This window comes from Electrona antarctica, assembly GCF_951216825.1.
Source record: "Electrona antarctica genome assembly, chromosome: 15".
NCBI lineage: Eukaryota > Metazoa > Chordata > Actinopteri > Myctophiformes > Myctophidae > Electrona > Electrona antarctica.
The window spans coordinates 27,569,094-27,590,136 of NC_136796.1; the positions used below are offsets into that span (position 1 = coordinate 27,569,094).

Sequence of the window (21,043 nt, forward strand, 5' to 3'; positions counted from 1 at the left end):
CACACACACACACACACACACACACACACACACACACACACACACACACACACACAATGAGATTCATATACTTGGGATACAATTCATAAACGGATCCCATCTGAAGCCAGTGATTAGCAGTGTAGCAGAGGTATAATTGGAGCTTCTAATTACAGTATTGCCTCTTCGTTGCTCTCTACCTCTAATCTACCACTCAATCACAACAGCATTTACATCCCACAAAACAAAAATAATAACTTTGGTTGGGGTTTTAATGAATGGATGGATGAATGGAACATTCCACCAATCGTCAAGACATTTCAGCAACTGTGTGGTTGAAAGAGTAAGCATTGAGCAACACATATACTGTCGAATAGATTAAGCAGAATGGGTGAACATCTCCTGAACAGTGATTCTAAACAAGTGGGTTGGGACCCAAAATGTGTTTGCAATATAACAGGGACAAAAGGAATATTGGGATGTTCAATATATCAGACAGTTGATTGACTATAGTATTCATTATACTGATTGCGAATTGCGGATCCAGTCGAAAGCCTGTTGAGAACCATTGTTCTATAACATAAAACACTCACAAAGGCCCCAAGCAGAACAGGGACATATAGTGATTTTAAGGACATAATTATGACATATCACTCTGCAGTATTTACATAAGCATTATTTACTATAAATGTATACAGTATAGCGCAGCTACAAGTGCAAGCATTAAATATATAATTATAAAGGTAAGTGTACCAGCCCCTACTTAAGCAATTCATTAACTTCTGCAAAAATGGCATGTAACAAAAAATGTAAGAAACTTAATTACAATTGCATATATCCCGCAATAGAAATGTTTCCTTGTACAAATGAAATACAAAACAAAATCGCTGAGGTGTCTATAACGTTCTCTTGCGCTGAGTAAATAGTTCACAATTACCTTTTACATTCCATTATGACACTTTATCATTTCAAAAAAACGCCTTCAGTTGTTATTCAGGTGCCGCGGGGTTGGATGGTCACCCTTCTGACCGGGGTCTGATCCGCATTGCGATTGGCCACCAGCTCCTGCAGCTGCAGGGCTCCGCCGCCAATGAAACAGAACGCGGGGCACACAGGACCGGAGCAATCCACGTACCCCTCCCACAGGGGGCGGAGAGAGTGGGCGTCGTAGAAGGTGACGCGTCCCTTCTCAAAGTCAAGGGACACCCCAAGCCGCGGCGGGAGGGGGTAGGTGAGCCCCGTGGGTGAGGAGGGGTGGTTGCCATTGGTGAGGGGGTCCCGGACGCTATTTCCGTGGTGGTGGTGGTGGTGGTTGGTCTGTTGTGGCAGGTAGATCTTTCCCATGCCCATGGTCAGGAAGCAGAAAGGGGGAGCAGAGTCCAGCCCGTCCTCCGCCCCGCTGTCGTGACCACTGTCTGGGTCATAGCTGTAGAAGAGATACAGTACAGTCAGAGGATGTGGATAGCACACACCGTTTTCAATTCAGAGGGCCTCATTGGCGTAGTATACGCGTAGATCAAAACATCAACTTTGCAATAAATCTATCTCCCTCATGTTTGCTGCTTACTTGAGTGTGTTGACTGATGTAATCATTTAGAAATAAACAAACGTGTAGTCTGCACTAAGTCTTGCATTCAGAGTGCTCATTACTTTTGTTTATTTCGTAATAAACAACAATTTTAATACAACATGACTTTTTTTCTCCTCAGTTTACTCTCTCCTTCCCTCCTCTCTGCCTCCCTCTACAATTAGCATATTATGTTTCAAAACACACACCTGCACATGATTCTAACGTTCTTAAATACCATGTACATATCTTCTTAAATACCATGTACATATCTTCTTTCACATATGGTATATGCTATCCGTATCTGTACTTCTTCTGTTTAACCTGTCTTCTATCTCTCTCTCTTCTATCTCTCTCTACTCCTATCATCTCTCTCTTCTATCTCTCTCTCTTCTATCTCTCTCTACTCCTATCGTCTCTCTCTTCTCACGCAATACTGGAGCGTGCAATAAAAAGAGAATTTCACCCACTGCTTTACACCAGCAAGCTGTGAGTGTGATCTGACAAATAAAACTGATCCTGATTCCAATCCTCTGCCTCCTTCCTGCTCTACTGATTTATTCTACTTGATCACTGGCCTCATGCATTTGACTTCTCTTTTCCTTTCTTCTCACCGTGGACTGGCCATGTCCTGAGGCAGGTGGAACCACTCCTGTAGTTTAGACTCCAAACCAACTCCCACCTGTTAAATGGATAGAATCAGTGGTAGAAGTATTGTACTGGAGTAAGAATATTTGCCTCTGAGATGTAGTGGAGTAGAAAATAACATACGCAAGTAATGTAAAATTAGGCTACCAACATTTTTACTTAAGTAGGCTACAGTGCTTGTGGAAATGTACTTTCCAATGTATACTTTCCACCACTGGACAGAATGAACAGAAACAGAAGATGAAGTGTAAAGCTATGATAAACAGGACATTTCTGTGGAGGCAAACCTTCAAACAACAGATGGAATGTTAGTTATACAACCGCCATACTGCTCTGCACCGTCATTCATGGTTGCACACTTGCCTTGACCAGGTAAGACCCCGGCTCTACTGAGCATGCCCAGTAGTGCCGCCCCTGGGTGATGGCCACGTCCCCTACCAGGAGGTCAGAGGTCAGGTGACAGGAAGTGAGGGCGTTGTCGGCGGCCTGCAGCAGGGAGAGGCCGGGGACACTGCGGGCGCAGCGCTGCTCTTTGCTAACCACCAGCCTGTCTGCGTGTAGGCCCCAGCGAGAGTCCAGGTAGAAGTTCAACACTGGGAGAGGAGCAGAGAGGCCCAGGAAGGGTGGCAGGAGGGGGTGAGGGAAGGGGAAGGAGGGAGAAAAAGAGGGAGAGCGGAGGAGGAGGAGGAGAAGAGGAAATGATAGAGGAACAACAAGGGGGAGAGGTGCAGTCAAAAACGAGGTCAGGGATTAAGAAAGGAATGGAGACAGAGATTTCTTGGTGGATAAGAGCCAGTAAAGGTATTCAAAGTAAAGGTATTCAAAGTCAAGAGTAGTGAAAACAAAGCCAAGTACAGGAAAGCTGCAGAGGAGGAGGACGGGGAGTCGGAGAATGAGGAGCAGACATGCACCTCCTTCTCGGAGCGGTGGGGAGGGGGTGAGCTCAACACTGCAAGAGGAGGAGAAACCGCACATTGATCTATATATCGACCTCTGGGGGAGTTCAAAGCAAAAAGGTATCCGGTAGAAGCTTCGGTGGAACAGATAGTTTTTTTTTTTGCCTCCCCCTCACACAAGGTGCTGTTCCACCCAGACCACTTAGAGGTAGGAACATCCCAGGGGAACAGCCAGGAGCACACACACACACCACTTCCACACACCGCTCAGTCAGGACACGACCACACAGCCATTAGGGGCCCGCGGATCTGTGTTCGATCCGTATTGTTAAGCCTTGCGTCTTAACAATCTGCACCGGCACTTTGGCAGATCTCACTGTGGGGGGAAGGTACTGTACTGGCAGGGGCGGAGAGGTGTCTGGGTGTGTACGGTAGATGGGAGGGAGGATACAGGAATGCTTGGCATGAGCACACAGAGAGAGGAAGAGATCATTGCGAGGAAGGCAGGAAACAGAACCTTTCTTTCCCCTTTAATACCAACTCCAGTGGCTGGTAAATCCCCTCCCTCCTGTCTGACTGATAATTTTTACAGCATTTACTAAATGCTGTCTGGTTACCTGCCAAATTAGCTGATAAAAAATAAAAGTTGTGCTGGTGCTGTTTCATTGCAAATCAAAACTGCTACATGAATAGGGAATTAATGGTTACCGTAGATTCATTAGGCCTTAAATTCCCATAAAAGTCTAAAGATGTGATTGCCTGTTGAGTCACGAAGAAAGATTGTCCTTCTAAAAAATAATTAGCCAGATGGCTGGTGTTTATTTCCCACCCTTGTGCAGTAGGATGACTGGGGTAGATCAGGGATTGGAAAAATAAAACTTTTCGTGCACATTTCTTTCGTGCACTTTCTTACGTTGGGAAGGATGCATGTCGTTTGGCTGTGTGAGAGCAGAGCAGCAGAGGATGAAGTGTAGAGCTGTGATGTCATGACGGCAAGAAAGACGAGGACAAGTAGATGGGAAGAAGCTAGATGTTTAGAGAATGGAAACGAATGGTAATGAGTGGGTAGAGGAGAGAATGAGAGGAGAGAGATGGAAAAGGAACATGGGAATGGATAGAAAAAAAGAGAATGATTGTTAAGCATCTCACTATGAAAACCATATTATATCATGGCTGATATGAGAGTAGTCATTGCAAAGGTGCGTATGGGTCTTAAATGATGAGTAACTGCATGTGCGAGTAATGGGATATTTTGATGTTTGCATGAACTTATTTATCTGACTAGCTGAACTTATGACTTGGCTTTAATGTAAATTAGAAAGTAATAGCAACTTAATGCTTGTTTCAACTGGAAATTTAAAAGAAAAATCTGAGGCTTTTAATCAGTTGCATAATTCAAGAAATGAGCACTGTTAATGGAGTCAGTAGTGAAGGTGTACAGTATAGGTAAATGCATAACGATTTAATATTGTCCGTCACTCGTGACAACTTATCAGTTAGCTTAAAACCAGTCAATAGACTATGAGGTTTGTATATTCTCACCTGGTGCAGGTGGGGTGTGTAGGTACACTTCCTCGCTGTAATCTCCGTAGCCAGCCTTATTGCAGCCCCTAACCCTCAGCACGTACACACTGTCCATCTCCAGCCTGTCAATCACCGAACTGGTCCCGTTCACTTCATCCAATCGCTGCCAGCCCCAGCGGGCTGCAGCCAATCCGCCTCTGACCCCACCCCTTGACCCTCCCCCGGGCACCACCCCCCGGCGACGGTACTCCACTGAAAAGTGCCAGGCTGGGGGGGAATCCTGAGGCATTCGCCAGCACAGGAAGAGCTGGTCATAGGCCAGTGTACGTTGGGTGTCGATCACTGGGGCCTGGGGGGCTAGAGGAGACAAGAAAGAAGATGGAGTTGTGGTTCTGCAGGGTGGCATAGTGGTTAGAGCTGGGCAATTAACCGAAAATATATCAAAACCGATATTTAATGTTCTCCCCGTGTCCCCTAGGGTAGGTACCCTCACAAAAAACATGCAGTAATCCTGGTCTCTAAACTGCCTCCCCCTGGCCAGCTGGGGCGCCTGATGGAGGGGAAAGGAACTGTTTGGAATAATGTGTTCCTTTCACGTGCTATGTCTAACCGGTGAAACTCCTCCCTGTCAGGTGAGAAGAAGCAGCTTGGACTCCTCATGCATTGAAGGAAACATGAGGTCAGTCCGTTTGTTGCTCTCCCCAGGTTGGCTGAGGGAGTGTAGCACCCAGGATTACATGAAAAAAATGGGGTTACAAAAATCGTGGGATAAACATTTAAGTAAAACATTTATAAACCGATATTTAGAACCAATAACCAGCTTATAACCGTTGTTTGTTTTGTTAAATATCAAGAGATTGACACAAAAACATTCCAATAGATTTGTATAATTGATTAGTTTGAGCTCTTTTCTGTATACTCTATTGTATAGTGGTGTGTAAAAATTGCGTAACCACTAAACCACCTACACTGCCAAATGTTCCCCTAAAATGGACCTCCTCTCTCCCTCTCCCACCTTTAATGAAGTGCAGCTCTGTGAGCAGCTTGAGTTCTTTGGAGACATCCAGCTGGAAGTGTCTGAAGGAAGGATCAGCAGCCAGGGCGAAACACTGGATGTTCTCTATGGACTTATTTAACCTGGGATGGTGAAGGTAGAGGAGACAGGGCCAAATGGGGAGATGAGAGCAGAAGGAAAATGGAGCATACTGTAGAGATTATAGGGCAGGTACATGACAGGGAAATATCAGAAAAAATGTATAATGTTTTTGGGTCCATGTGTTCGAACTATTTGGCACTTCATTCTGCAGAAGGTATGGACGACCAAAAATAGCGTTACATTGCAGTGTGAAAAACAAAAACAAAAACAAAAAAGAGTTAATCTGTTCATAGATTACACAAAACATCTGTATTTCTCAATTAATTTCGTATTCAACCCTTTAACAGTCTAGTCCCACATTGTGTCCATTTAACTTAAAAACAATGTTTAGGAATTTAGCAAAAGCTCTTATCCAAGTGTAGAGTAAATAGCATGAGCCCTAGGCAACAAATGACAGGGTAAATACTGTAATGAAGGGCAAAGAAGTAAACTAACCTAACAGTCATCAATTATCCAATGAAGAGTAACAAATCTTTATCATAACCACATAATGGAACTCATTTAAAAAAAAAAAAGTTAATAATGCAATAAAAGAAAAATATAGAGTACAAGAATTATGACGAAAGGAAAACAATGATGCTATCCAGGTAGGCTTGCACCCCAGACCTGTTGTGAGTCTGGCGGGCCGCCTGTACAAAGGCGGGCGCGTCCGTTTCTTTCAACATCTCCTGAGTGTACATCATGAGGCCCGCGTGCTCCATCATGCTCCTCCTCTCTCCCACCTGGGCGGCCAGCGCCTCTCCTCGCTTCTGACGCGTTGCCTCCAGGGTCTGTGTCAGAGAAGCGTGGCGTTCGGCCAGGGCGGCCGTTAGGTCCCTGACACTCTGAGCCAGCTGTTCTCTGGCGGCTATGCTGTTCACCTGCAGGTGACAAATAAGGACATCTAATGGTTAGAGCAGCGGTTTCCAGTGGCGAAAATATCGACGGTGCAACCGGTGCAATGCACCGAGGCCCAGCGCCCCCAAGGGGCCCATAAAGGGGGAAGAAGAAGAGGAAAAAAAGAGTCAGGACGACGGTGAAAGCCTGGTTTCAGGGGCTATCGGTCGCAGGAAGAGTAACACCAAGGTTTCGTCAGTGATGTCACTGACTGACTGGTTTATAAACCGCTTCAAGTCCATACTACTTCATGCGCTGCCTGTCAGCAGTGCAACAAGCTCAGCTGTAGACTATTCTGTCACGTTCCGTCGCACTAATGAAACACTAGATGGGATTATTATGTCATGTCAGCACTATCAGAAGATGTAACCCAGGTAAAGTAATCTGTCACTGCAAGTTTAACTAAAGTTTTTTCCATCTGTCCAAAGTCATTTCTGATAGCCTGCAGGCTGCAGCCCTGCAGTCCTACAGATACACAGATACAGATTGATTGAATATTTTACTATCGCTTAGGTACAGTTCAAAGACGCATTTGGTACAATGAAGCGCGACGCATCATATCACATCGCATCGCATCACATCACAACAGTATTAATCATTCTGATGTCTTCATAGACTCCATATTTGGGCATCTCTGACAAAACCGTTAGCCCCACCGACTTCAAATTCGACACACCCGTTCCACACCACCACAGGGGGTGCAGTGCCCCGGGGTCGGTCGGACCCACGGTTGTCCAGAACCACCCAAAAAAAACATCCAAACACTCCATATTTGGGCATGGCTGACACAGAACACATCATTCTGACGTCTGCATAGACTCCATATTTGGGCATGCCTGACAAAGAACTCCATATATGGGCATAAAAGGGACACAGACATAATTTCTGGGTGGGGCATGCATTTCCAAGTAGGCCATTGCCCAACGGGCACCGCTGTAGAGGCCCCACCACGGGCACTGCTCTAGTATTATATAATTTAGCAATATTACATGAGAGTGTGCTTTATAACTTATACAATTGGCTGAAGTATAGTGCATCCATTTCTGTAAGTGTAGATGGCAACTGTATTGTGAAAATCAAAACTAATGAATTATTTATTATTTATGTAAATGGATACCCACCCAGAATACTAAGCTTGTAAATAGAAATGTACCAATGTTGCATCATACAGAGTGTGAGGGATGACCAGTTGGCCAAGCTATACAGAAAACAGTGATGTGTCCTGTATTTGAAAATTCTAATGAAACGCAAAGCCAAATGATACAAGGGCCCGAGTTTAGCCAAGGTGGATGAACAGGCAATAATATAAACAGTATTAACCTGTTGTTATTATTAGCTCAGTAGTAAAAGTGTCAGCACTTGTGCAGGGGACCTGGATTTGAATCCAGGGTAGGACATACCCTGGATTATAGAGGTATGCCAGGTTATAGAGTGCAGCTTTAATGTTATACTATGAATCAAATCTGAGTTGACAATTATTTGAGGGCCCAATTGCTATATCCTTCAGGTTTGGAATTGTCCTGTGATTGTATAATTGTAAAGGTTTGCTACATGCACTCTTGGAAGTGATCTTGAAGAAGGTATTGGATTAGTGCCAGTGGCAATTATTAGTAATCTCAGAAAAACTGAAAGCACATTCCTTGAATCAGAAGTCCACATACTGACAGACACTAACAAACACAATGTGTGTGTGTGTGTGTGTGTGTGTGTGTGTGTGTGTGTGTGTGTGCGTGTGTGCGTGAGTGTGTGCGTGCAGTAGATCATCTAAGGCTAGGCACATAGTAAATAAACAGATTTACCAATATAATTGTGTGCTCAATGATGTGGTCTGATCTATTTTGTGTGGGATTGGGTTTACATCAACAGATAATATTTAGTTTGTGTTGACTTGAGATCCATAATTCTAAGATGCCAGTTAAATAAAGTGTGTTTTACAGCTATGCTAATGTCTAGCGACAGCAGCACTTACAACTAATATTTCCCGGCAGCCTGGCAACAGTGGTGAGTGATGTCAAAGCTTCACCATACAATTTATTTCCGTTCCAACCAAAATAGATTTTGGATCAGGAAAGACTAATTGAACAGAGTTTGGCTACCTGCCAATGTAGCCAGTCAAATTGACAGAATGGACACAGCCATTTTTTCCCCCACTAGCTGACTGGTAATGTTAACGTTGTGATCTACAGTAGTGTGTTTGACAGCTGTATTACTCACCTCGGTCTGAGTTATGGCAGACTCCAGCTGGGTGATCTGAGTTAAAACTGTGTCCTGGTTGGCCAATATGTAGTTCATCTCCTTTGTAATCTTCTCCTGTCAAACCAACAGATGAAAGCCAAATTGATACTTGATCCTAATGCATAGCGTTATATTAGGTCTATATTATACCATATTATGAAGAATATCATACCTTATTATACCTTACTTTATTTTACAATAATATACTATACTGTCAGTACAATGCATTACTATAATTTATTACAGTAAATTGTTCTAGGTTGGTAGAAAACACTGTGCATCTATGTTTAATTCCCTTGAAAATCTGTGTCATCACATCAGTGACAGTGAGTCACTAATACACTAATATATTATGCACACTGCATGCTTTTTAAGGAAAGGTTCTGACCTTCAGGGCCTGGTAAGCATGGGCAACTGGTAGGATCTTGTGGCCGGCATGGACACGGCGCAGCTTGCAAAGCGAGCACAGCAGCCGCTGACAAGACCTACAGTAGAACTGAAGCTTCTCCTGGTCATGTTCTGGGCAAGTCAGAACCTGGGGAGAAGATTTTTGATTATTAGTAGGGTGTATATACTGTATATATCAAATTGCATAGGATTCTGTAATACAGTTTCCATAGATTTTTTGCAAATGTGTTTTTGCATTCCCGGGTTATGTTTCAGAATTGCATCTTAAAGCACTTTTAAATACAGCTGTTGTTGTTGCCTGTTTGTTTCTCTGTGACCCCGATTTTTAATTGATGTCTGGCATCTTTAATGTTTATCTTATTGACTTTGAGTTACTCTTGCATTATTGTTTGTAAAGCATTTCTTGAAAAGTGCTGTATCTAAAACGCCTCTAGTGGCCCCTAGAGGCCGTGTTGCTCCCTACGCCCACCTGCATCAAATTAGTTTAAACAGACGTCCTTGTCTTGTTAGAAGAGCACAGGGATAAGAATTAAAACAAAAAGGCCAGAGGGTGGCACTAGAGGAAAGGTCCTGTGGTCACTCAAATGATTAGGGTTCATTCTCCAGGGACCACAAAAGTGCTCAGCTAGTTTCATGGCAATCCAGCCAGTAGTTTTCAAGATGCGTTGTTTCGTACCAAAGTGTTGGACGGAAATTGCCATAATTAGAACCCTGCCACTATAAGTTATAATTAACATTGACCATGAATGTATCTATGATCTCTGGCCATTACAGCCATAACCAGACCAGCCTATGCGGCTCACCTTGGGTCTAAAGTTGAGAGTGGGCTGGACATGTTCATGTTGAGCCCGTGGCGTGCCCCAGGGGTGGTAAAGCTTAAAGCACTCGTTGCAGAAGCTAGCCCTGCAGTCGGCACAGCCCTTAGTGGCCTCCAAAGTCTGCGGAGGCTTACAGAACTGACACATCACAGCCACACTGCCCAAGCTCACTGTGTGTCTGTACCTGTAGAGAAAGAGGGAAATGGAGAGAGTGGGGGGAGGGTACACTACATAGTTAATTGAGGGCACAGAAAGTGGAGTATGGCAAGAATTAACTTGAATTGTGTGTGTGTGTGTGTGTGTGTGTGTGTGTGTGTGTGTGTGTGTGTGTGTGTGTGTGTGTGTGTGTGTGTGTGTGTGTGTGTGTGTGTGTGTGTGTGTGTGTGTGTGTGTGTGTGTGTGTGTGTGTGTGTGTGTGTGTGTGTGTGTGTGTGTGTGTGTGTACTGCATTGTGAGCTTGTAGATCGGCTATTTCTGAAAAATGTCCTTCCATTTCCTGAAAAGGAACGGTTTTGTACAGACAATTTGAAATGACAGATATAGTATATATACATTATACAAATTGCAGAAGAGCTACACTAGTGGGCAAACACCAGGGGGCCGATAGCTGAGCGTAAGCATGAATAGCATTAAAATGGGAGCCAGCAGCAGCACAATGCTGTCAGACTGCAACCCAGTGGAAGTTGCAGAGTAGGCTACGCCGCCGAGTCACAATGCAGTGTGAGCCCTACTACTGCATTCCTCCAGCAGCTCAGAGCCTGCTGATTAATAGCAGTCAGCATTTAGAGCACATTCCGTCACCTGCTGCTTCATTGAAATGTGACCTCTAGCATCTTGGGCACTGAAGGGCCATAACGCAGCATGCACAGTTTCATATGCATCTGCAAAATGCAGCTGATTAGTCTGTTTGTGTGTGTGTGTGTGTGTGTTTGTGTGTATAAGGCTACCTCTCAACTATGCGCTCCAGGGTAAGGTTGCGTAAGCACTCAGTCAGGCCCTTCTCTCCCAGCTCCACATCTCGGCCACAGGGGATGCAAGGAAACATCATCATCGGGATGGGCGGGCCTTCCTTACGCCTTCGCCCCGGATACGTACCGTATCCTCCTTGACAACAGGGGGGGGGGATAGATGTGAGAAGAGAGACAGAGAACGATAAGAGAGGGACAATTTTGTATTTTAAAACTCTTAGTTTGCCTTTAAAAAAATAAATCGCTTTTTCTTTTTTTTGTCTCTTAAACTTAAACTATTATTTTTTTAACAAAATCCAAAGAAAACAATAGCAAAAGAAAGAAAAACACATACAGTACAAACATTCAAAATAAAAATAAAATCGACATTGCATATCAAAACATGCATGTTACATCACATATTCCTAGGCATTTACTATTGTTCCTCAATCCCCCATACCCTTATTTTTCTGTTCAGTCTTAAATGTTATCCATTTGGACTCGCTTTTTCTTTTTTGATAATCACAATTATTTTGTCATCAGAATCATTCCCATTCATCTGTATAAATTCATCTGTTGAAGGATATTCCTAATTTTTTTTTTTTACATTTTCAAAAAACAGCAGAAATAGCTGATCTATTCTAGAGATCTAGAAGGCAAGCTCAAAACGCCTCACAATGCAACACTGTGAGTTTGTGGATTGGCTAATTCCGCTAATGTAAAACAAAGGTCAAATCATTTAATTATTATATGGACAGTTTTTGGCGTGACATCCCCACCTAGGCTAACACATCTACATATTTGGGAATATGCCATCTTTCAATCTGGTGCAAGACACGCTCTGTCTACACAGTAAAATCCTGAGTGTTCATTTAACTCTGAGAGTTTAGTGTACAAATGTGACCCGTAATGGTACATTTGGTGATATTATACATGTACTCAGATTTACAATTGAATACCTGTGTAAGAAAGCAGAAATGGCTCAGAATTATGTAAATAAATAAAGTGTTATCATATAGTGAGTAGTGACTAGGATAACACTTTATTAATTTAGACTAAGACCTGACCTCTACCAAATGTCATTGAACAAGGACAGTGTTTAGCTAATGTTGGAACAATCCATTTTCAAAATGAGATATTCACTTGTGAAAAAAGGTACTTCCTACTCTTTATCATCACAGTAAAGGAAGATGATAACGTTAGAAACGTGAGTCAGGGCTCCCTAGTGAGCGGACCCATCGGTGCACATTATTGTCATGATGTCCTGGATTTGAATCTGGTGCAGGCCTTTGCATGTCACCCTCTGTCTATGCTGCCACACCCTGTCTCTGCACTGTCTAAGAAAGCAGAAATACCTCAAAATTAAGCTTGTCGGTCATCTTTTGACATTTTTTTGATTTAATTAGGAGGATATGATCACCTGAGTTTTAAATATGAAAAGGTTTTTGCTAATTGAACGGACAATGTTTTAGAAGACAAAACCATTTATCTTTCCGGGCCATGGCTTAATAACGTGTGCTGTTTTATTGCAATTCCCCACACTAATTATCCCCTGGAATACAGAAATACAATTAAGTGTTTGTAAAGCTAAAAAATTGAAATTACTTGCAAAAAATATATGCAGATGAATATACTATATAGCCAAAACTCATCATTATTTTTTCCACAGTGATTCCTTTTCCATTTATGATAAATATCTCAAGCTTTCTGCATGTTGCATTGTCTGTATTTGTCTAAATATGTTCAAAAGCATTAACATAATATTGTTCAGATAGATGCTCTGTGGCGACTTGGGCTAGTGGACTAACATATGAGGCTCTGACTGTAGTACACCATAGAAGAAATCTATCATTTAAACCAAGAAGCAGTCTCTAAAAGTGCTTTGTCCTACATAGATTCAATGACCTACTATAATTTGAAACCAATTATTTAATTAGAAATTTAAAATAGCCGGTGTGCAAGAACCACGCACCACACGACGCGTGCTTAATTGTAGATTGGCTATTTTCTCTAGTCCACGTACGACTAAGTATATAGGTCTAAATTGGTTAAATTAAACTTCTGTCATTTTGGAGAAGGAGGTCTCTAACTAATCCATACCTGCTCGTAGGACACGGTCAATGGGCCTCTGCTCAGCTTTGGGAGCGGGCCTACGTGCCTGGCGTGGTGAACGTGTGTTGGGGGTGGAGGCCGGTGAGTTGGGCTCTGGCGGAAGTTCTGGGGGCGGGTAGCCACTTGCCACCAGGACTTCCGAGGCGCACATGAGGCAGACACTGTGTTGGCATGGCAGGACCACTGGCTGTTTGACTATCTCCTTGCACACCGGGCAGTGAAGCTCACGCTCCATGCTCTTCATATTAGACTGGGAAAGACAGAGGTGAAGAAGGGACGTTATGTAGAGATGAACAGATATGAATGAATGAATAGTGTATTTCGGTATGTTACAGTTACATGTTAAAATACAGATGTGTTTGCATAATCAGGGGTGGCACCGAAAAGGTGTAGGCTGAAGCCAAAGCTTATTTTGCCTACCCTTTTTTAAGAGTAACATTAGTTACTGACAAAACAAAACAAAAACAGAGTAAAAAGAAGAAAAAAAAAAAACTGAGAAGAAAACAAAACATTTTTTTTAAATATATAACTTAGTTATATATATACAAACAAATTGAAAACAATAAGCTGAGAACAATCAGAGCTCAATCCAAACGAGGAATAAAGGACTAATGATAATAATAATAGGAATAATATGGATCTTATAATAATGTTTTATATCTATTAAATACCCTAGTTTAAAAAACAACTTTTTGAATTTTATGAGTGACGTACATAGTTTTAACTCTTTATCTAGACTATTCCAAAGGTCTACCCCTATTTTAGATATACATCTGGCTTTTGTGTTGGTCCTTGCCCCTTTTTGTTTTAATACACAAGTCCTCCTGAGGTTGTACTGGGTTTTGAACAGCTCCTGTATGGATGATGGTTTTTTTGAGTGGTTACGGAGCTGTGTGTGGGTGGCTGGTTGCCCACACGGTAACTGTCATTTCTCAACCGTTTCGGACGCGGGGCAGCACGCCGGAACCAGCCCGCCCCCCCCTGGGCGCGTTCCTGGGGGTCTGGATGTTCCGGGGACACCCCCGGGGACCCCCACATGGTAACTCTGTCATTTCTCTACCGTTTCGGACGCGGGGCAGCTCGCCGGAAACGGGCCAGCACCCTGGGTGCGTTCCGGTGGGTCTGGAACTTCCTCAGTACTGCACATACCGGTATGTCATTTACAATATATTATAAATAGTTTGGGGCCAAGCACAGAACCTTGGGGCACTCCATGGGCAATTTTTATATCAAACATTTTTAGAGTGAACGTATTGTTTTCTTTCATGCAGGTAGGTTTTTAGCGACTCATTTGCTACTCCTCTTATGCCGTATCTCTCCATTTTTGGAGTAGTATTCCATGGTCTATTGTGTCAAAGCCTTTTTTCAGGCCCCCACAGCGTATTCCCTCTTATCTATGCCACTTGAAATGGCCTCTACTACCTCCATCAGATATGAGATCACATGTAGAGAAAATCATCCGTCAAACACAGGTTGGCTTTGCTGCGGATGGTATAGTAATAGTACACTGTAGAATTCACAGCTGGGGAGACACTATCTGGGAGCAAATGAACCAAAACACAGAGTGGAACCAACAAGGGCGAGGCCTGGTGGACAAACTGTGCTCTCAGCCAACTCTCTCACCCTCTCCATACTATCTGGAAATCCCAGTTGGTCAGTTTGTACAAGGATCTGTGTTTCATAGTGAAATGCGGATAGAATAAAAAAATATCAAGATATCATTGTCTTTGTGAATAACTATGGGCATGTAGTAAACAAAGTATTTGTATCACCCAGTATTCACTGAGCTCATCCATCCTCGGGCACGGCTACATCAGCCCTGATGTGCCGTCTGTTGGCTTGGATGGATATCCTAGGTCTTAACTATGCCAACAACACATGCTGTCCTGATAATCTATATCATTTTTTGAAGGGAAAATATAAGCCTGGCACATGTAAAATGGATAAGCATCAGAGAGACGAACAATATCAATCAAGAATCTCAAAGGTAAGATTTCGAGATCTAAAAATACTTTGGAGTAATATGTGAATGATTGGAAGAAGAGAAGCAGGAGTATGACCACATGAAGAGCTGACAGAACAGTCTACATAAATATATATTTCAGAAGGCCAGTAAGGGGTCGCAGCCCCCCATTAAATATAGATAAATAGCGTACATTAATTATTTAATCACTGCAGTCAGTGGATTTGTGTGCTGAAGTCACATAGCTTCTTATGTGAAACTCTTTGCATAGTGGCCACAGGCCACACATGGTTACTTCTGTGTGAATCATATAAAATTATACTTTCAATCAGTCAGACTCAAAGTCCCTTTTTCATTCCTTGCTTAGAGAGAGCAGGGGTCATCAATGTGTCTGTGGGAAAGTCTTGTCCTTAATAAACATTATCTTGAGGCTAAACATGGTCCACCCTCATCATCTCTGCGCTTCCCAAATAGGCCTATCTCACAGCCCGTTTTTCACGCCCACTTCCGGTAAATAGTGGTGACTTTAACATGGGCATTTACACGTTTTTTTCTCTGGAGAATCTAAGTACATTTTCTAATGTAAAAATGTGACAGACCAATATTATTATGAAGCAAACAAGATGGTAAATCAGGTCGAGCAGATAGAACAAACCTTACCTTGAGAAAACAAAAGTTGTAGACTTCTTAAATAACCTCTTTTAACATGTAGCGTCTATGGAGTGACGTCACGCTATCACCACTAACCCCGAAAGGGGGCGTATTTAGGGGGGCGGGGAAATTCTGTGAGATAGGCTTATTGCTATCTCAGAGAGAAATGTTCTGGATTTATGAACTCGACACCATGCAACCACAGGGCCTAAATGATGACTTTGCCTACATTCAGTTCCTGATGTCTGCCTAATCTGTTTAAGGTTTCTGTGTGTTCTGAGTTCCTGATGTAGTTTTCTGTGCCCTTAGATATTTATATTTTTTATATAAACTGTGATGCTATGTAAGGACCTCCCCTTTACACAGGTGGGGATGATCAAAATGTTGGCATTAAAAGAGGGACCTACATCCCCGGTATCACTTTTTAATCTACTCTGAAGAAGGCTACTGCCGAAACATGTCTATCAGCGTTCTCAAATAAACATGAGGAATTGCATCTGAGCCAGTCTTGCATCTGTTATTTTGGAGTGCTGCTTTTTCCACTTAGTTGATTTATGAGTTATTTTCAAAGCTGAGCACCCACTGCCTTAACCAAGGGTAGTTTCCAGAGGAAGCGCACCTGCTTTTCTTTCTTTACTTGGTCTTGTCCGTGGCAAAGTTTTGATTTTCTTTTTTACACACATTTTGATTATGAGACTGAAATACTGAATGTCAAGTCTTTCTTTTCTTCAGTATATGTATGGCACTGATTTACTATGAAACAATCTAGAAGTCCAATAGTAGGCTACTTGTGGTTCTCAAATGTTTTATTTGCAAGGACACACTTATAACCCCCTTAACTCTGAGAGTGTACAACGGGTCCATTTGGTTCCATTTGAACACTCAGAGTTACATACCTGTTATGGTCAAAGCAAGCATGGCAATGACCCTGCTTCAGAGACATCAAGATATATCAATTACATAACTCATTGGTAACACAATACACACAGAGACACTGAACAGAGATGAACACTGTTCACTGACACTGATGAAGACTGAACACTGATGAAGACTGACAGCAGACCATACGCATATATTTTCAAGGTCTTCCCGAGGCTTGGAAATGTTATTGGTTGATTCCCTTCCTCACTGCACTTTATAGTTTATACTATGTCATCATGTTTTCATTTGGATTGCATAGCGTATTTAAATGTATCTTCAGTTTTATGTAAAGATCTTTATAACTATTATTTTACGTAAATAGTTTATAAATTATAAATTATGTATGGATAAACAGGAATGTGTGTCTTCACATATTCAACTGAGAGACAGATTCTGTCTGGTCTCACCAATGTGGTCAGAACACCTGGTTCAGTATCTTGCCTTATAGGCCAAGACACACTCCTCCCATCAATGCACGTTGCTAACTTGAGTTTTTTACCATTTGTACTCATAGGCTGCCATTACAAGGATAAAGTGTTTCCATGACTAGCTGCATACTGTTACAGTTAACTTATTATTGTTATTATTGTTGCTCTGTCTCTCTCTATCTCTCTCTCTTGATCAACCGGTCAAGGCAGATGGCAGCTCACCTAGAGGCAGGTTCCGTTCAAGGTTTCCTTTAGCTATCGCCAAGGGCATGCACAATTGCACATGGGAGAATTGTAGGGTTTGTGCATGAAAGTGTATGGTTTTTACCTGCTCTACACATAATGTGTCATGCTATAACTTGTTGTTGTGTTGTTGTGATTGGGTCTATATTAATTAAAGTAGACTTGACTTTCACAGGGATGCACGTATCCCCTTGACCCCTGTCCATTAGTGGGATGCTCTCTAGCAGCACTGCTACTTCATTGAGATGAGTGACTCAACGAGAATAATCCCATTCTCCAATGCTATAGAATGCTTGCTAGACATATATGTCATTGATTGTTGGTAGATACTAGATAGCCATTTATCACATCTCAGTGTGATGTTTAGAAAATAAATATTTGTTAATTTGCTGATGTTCTGCTGTTGATAGAGTAAGGTCCAATTGTTAATGGTGCGTAGACTAGTACACCGTGCTTTAACTTTAGGCCTCCTGTAGGTGGATGGGTCGAATTCAATGTAACACCTGTGATAGGAGGTGGCCACTTCGTACCCCATTGGTAAACCACTACCCTCTTTCCTCAATGCAAGGTTTCTATATAGCCTATATCTGCTTTTTTCTGTGATTTCTTCTCCCCCAGAATAGGGATGCTAGGGTTCAAGTGGCATGAGCATCTGGCCAGGAATGGTAACTTGGAAATATTTATGTCTGATGCTTTGTCTTAGTAAACTTCTTCTAATCTAGACTAAACATTTCACCTGTGTGTATAGTGGTATGTTACATAAACGTCATCAAGCTGCCTCTGAAGGTGTCTAGTGTCATGTTAGAGATAACATATATAAAGAGGGTCTTTGTTCCCTTTGTGGCAACCTTGGCACAGGGCCACTGTGGAAACATCTAAATGTGTTGACCTGTGCAGCTGTTACAAAGTCACCAGCAGCATCACAGCTACAGCACTGTGACACATTGAGTTAACTAAAAAAACAGGGCAGCATTGACTGGCTGGGCCACTCTACTGCAGAAGAGATCTGTGATTCCAACTCTATAACGTGATGCAACACAGCAAGCATCATCTAAAATCTGCAGTGCAAAGTCTTATCAGCTTTCCCAGAATATTCTAAAACACAAAACATATAGACATGCACGAACACCCTATACGCACGCGTACACGCACGCACGCACGCACACACGCGCACACACACATGCACACACACATACACACACACACACACACACACACACACACACACACACACACACACACACACAGTCACTCACACACACACACACACACAGCACACACAGCACACACTATAGCAAATTTAAATCAACTGGATTACACAGGAAAGCACTTAGACACTTGGAGCTGAACACTGTGATGCAGAGGGGGCAAGTCAAAGTGACCATGCAGAGAATGACCTTCTGAGGACTTATATGAATCACTGCCTGCCTATTCAAAATAGCTATCAGGCTGAATTCAATATCAATGTAGCCGGCTACATATAGCAACTCAGGACCGAAGTCACTGTCATGGTCCCAGCTGCATGCATGCAGGACAAGGCCATTATGAATAAGCATACTTAGGCTATATCATCAATCCATTTTAATATTTAATCCATATTAAACCCATAACTTGTTTCTTAACTCACTCACCCTCAGCCTTTCTGTCATCATTTTCCAAATGTGGCCTAATAGGCTATCTCACTCCAGTATCCAGGACTTATTTCAGTCTCATTAAGCACATTCCATCACGTCCGAGCCCATAGGAGCTCGCGCGCGGTACCCATGCGGGACCTCTGTTGCTGTGCAAGTTACTGTGGCCTGCATGACAAAAAGAACACGCGTTGCGGCAGCGCATCCTTACCTTCACCTGGAGCCTAGGCGCCATGACAGCGGACTAGCGTTCGTTCCCAGCATAAAGGACGAGGGGAGGGAGGGGGTTGGGGAGACGCGCTACATCTGGACAACTGTCACTGTGTGGGTGGTGTGTGTGGACTGTGTGAGTGTGAGACAGTCTGTGACTGGGTCGGTAAAATAAAACTGTATAGCCAAGCTAGCTTTGATGTCGGAACTGAAAACGTATTGGTTGATGCGTACGTGCGTAATTATTTATTCCCCACGATGTGGTGTGCTGTGCTCTGCAGTAGTAGCTATGCTATGGCTACACAGCTCCGTTTGGAACCTCTATATTTGCGCTGCTACGCTCGGAGCTAACGCGTAGCAGCGTAGATATAGAGGTTCCAAACGGAGCTAGGCTACACATAGCCTATAAGCCTTTGCACATCGCGTACTGTCTTGAGATCTGCAGAATTCCCATCACCGTTTATGCATTTGAAATGTTCACACCTCTATACAAACTGTAGTCTAAGCTACTGCATAAATGTCGTTATTGCGACAAATTCTACGGGCCGCGCCAGCGTGGATGTAGGCGACTTGTTCTGTTAGCAGCCTGTCTACGTGTGCCTGCATCTCGTATCCATGGAAACGAGCAGACAGGCCCGCAATCTCATCCCATCATCCCCAAGCCATCCTAAAAAAAGCGTGGCTATAATACAGAAACAGAATCACGCACGCAATCGCATGCATTAGCCTACAGATGTCACACAAACAAGACACGTATAGGATAAATGCTGTTGCTGGTTTATATAGTTAAATTAATATAGTTCAATGTGTTGTTATAGCCTAACATGAAATAGACTGCCAGTGCCACCACCTTCTCAACCAATTAACGCATGTTGTTGGCTAGACCACGTTATAGCTACCAAATCAAATTAACTAATGTCATATATGGAGCTATACCTGCCGACTATAAACCTATGCCTCAATAGGCTATAGGCCAGAGTTCTTACAAATACACTATTCTGGTGTGGTACACATTTTAAATGGATAATGTGGATTGAAGTGTAAGTAGCATACCTACATGTAAATAAGCTGTTGCTATACACAGTAAACTGAATTATGCACTCTGGGAATGTGTATACTTTCGTTATGGGCCGTGGTTTAGGCCCAGAAAATGGTGAAATAGGCGAATCAGTCAAGAAGGTTCCGACAGGTGGAGTGGAGCATGGCATGCCACCGTATACAATTCGTTCTTTCCTCTGAACTAGGCATACTCGAAAAATAGGCAAACACAACCAACGGCAACAATGCCATAATTTAACAATGCTTTCATTGATAAGATAAACAGTAATTTCTACTCACACTGATACGAGCCAAAGCATCCATCGCTGTTGTAGCCGTTTTCAAATCCGACTCTGCCATTTTAAAAATTGATTGAATCTCCTGGTGTCTCCATCTTCATATAGTAGCCTACGCCTAGGCTAAAAAACCCGCTCTATAATTAATAGGACTACTGTATGCCATTACATTTGACTATAGAATTAAAAAAAATGTTTTTACATTTGTACGAATATGTGTTTTATGAAATTTCAAATGCTGCAGACCCAAACACAATAGGCTTGTGGTATATGTTTGCGTAATGGATATGTAACAGATATTAACGCAGTAACCTATACGCAAAGAAAATAATATTGCCTAACCCATCACGCGCCGCTATGTATTTTATATGACAGGCTACAAAATGAAGCGAGAGCGAATGAACGTTAAAACTGACATGAACTGGAGAGCATTCTACACCGTGCTGCTGACAGACGCTGCTGCTTCTCTTCGCCGCAGACATCCGCCCCCCACCCT

At 42.7% G+C, this 21,043-nt stretch overlaps 1 protein-coding gene across 1 annotated transcript; it reads right to left on the reverse strand.

Moving 5' to 3' along the window:
- Positions 1-972: 972 nt before the first annotated feature.
- trim46b (tripartite motif containing 46b) lies at positions 973-20,611 on the reverse strand (the record flags this gene model as incomplete). Its single annotated transcript, XM_079522570.1, has 12 exons — positions 973-1,405; positions 2,161-2,228; positions 2,558-2,787; positions 4,633-4,971; positions 5,630-5,751; positions 6,377-6,630; positions 8,861-8,956; positions 9,270-9,416; positions 10,093-10,291; positions 11,055-11,208; positions 13,155-13,416; positions 20,552-20,611. The coding sequence occupies 12 exons, from the start codon at positions 20,609-20,611 to the stop codon at positions 973-975; spliced, it is 2,364 nt and encodes a 787-aa protein (XP_079378696.1).
- Between the last annotated feature and the right edge of the window lie 432 nt (positions 20,612-21,043).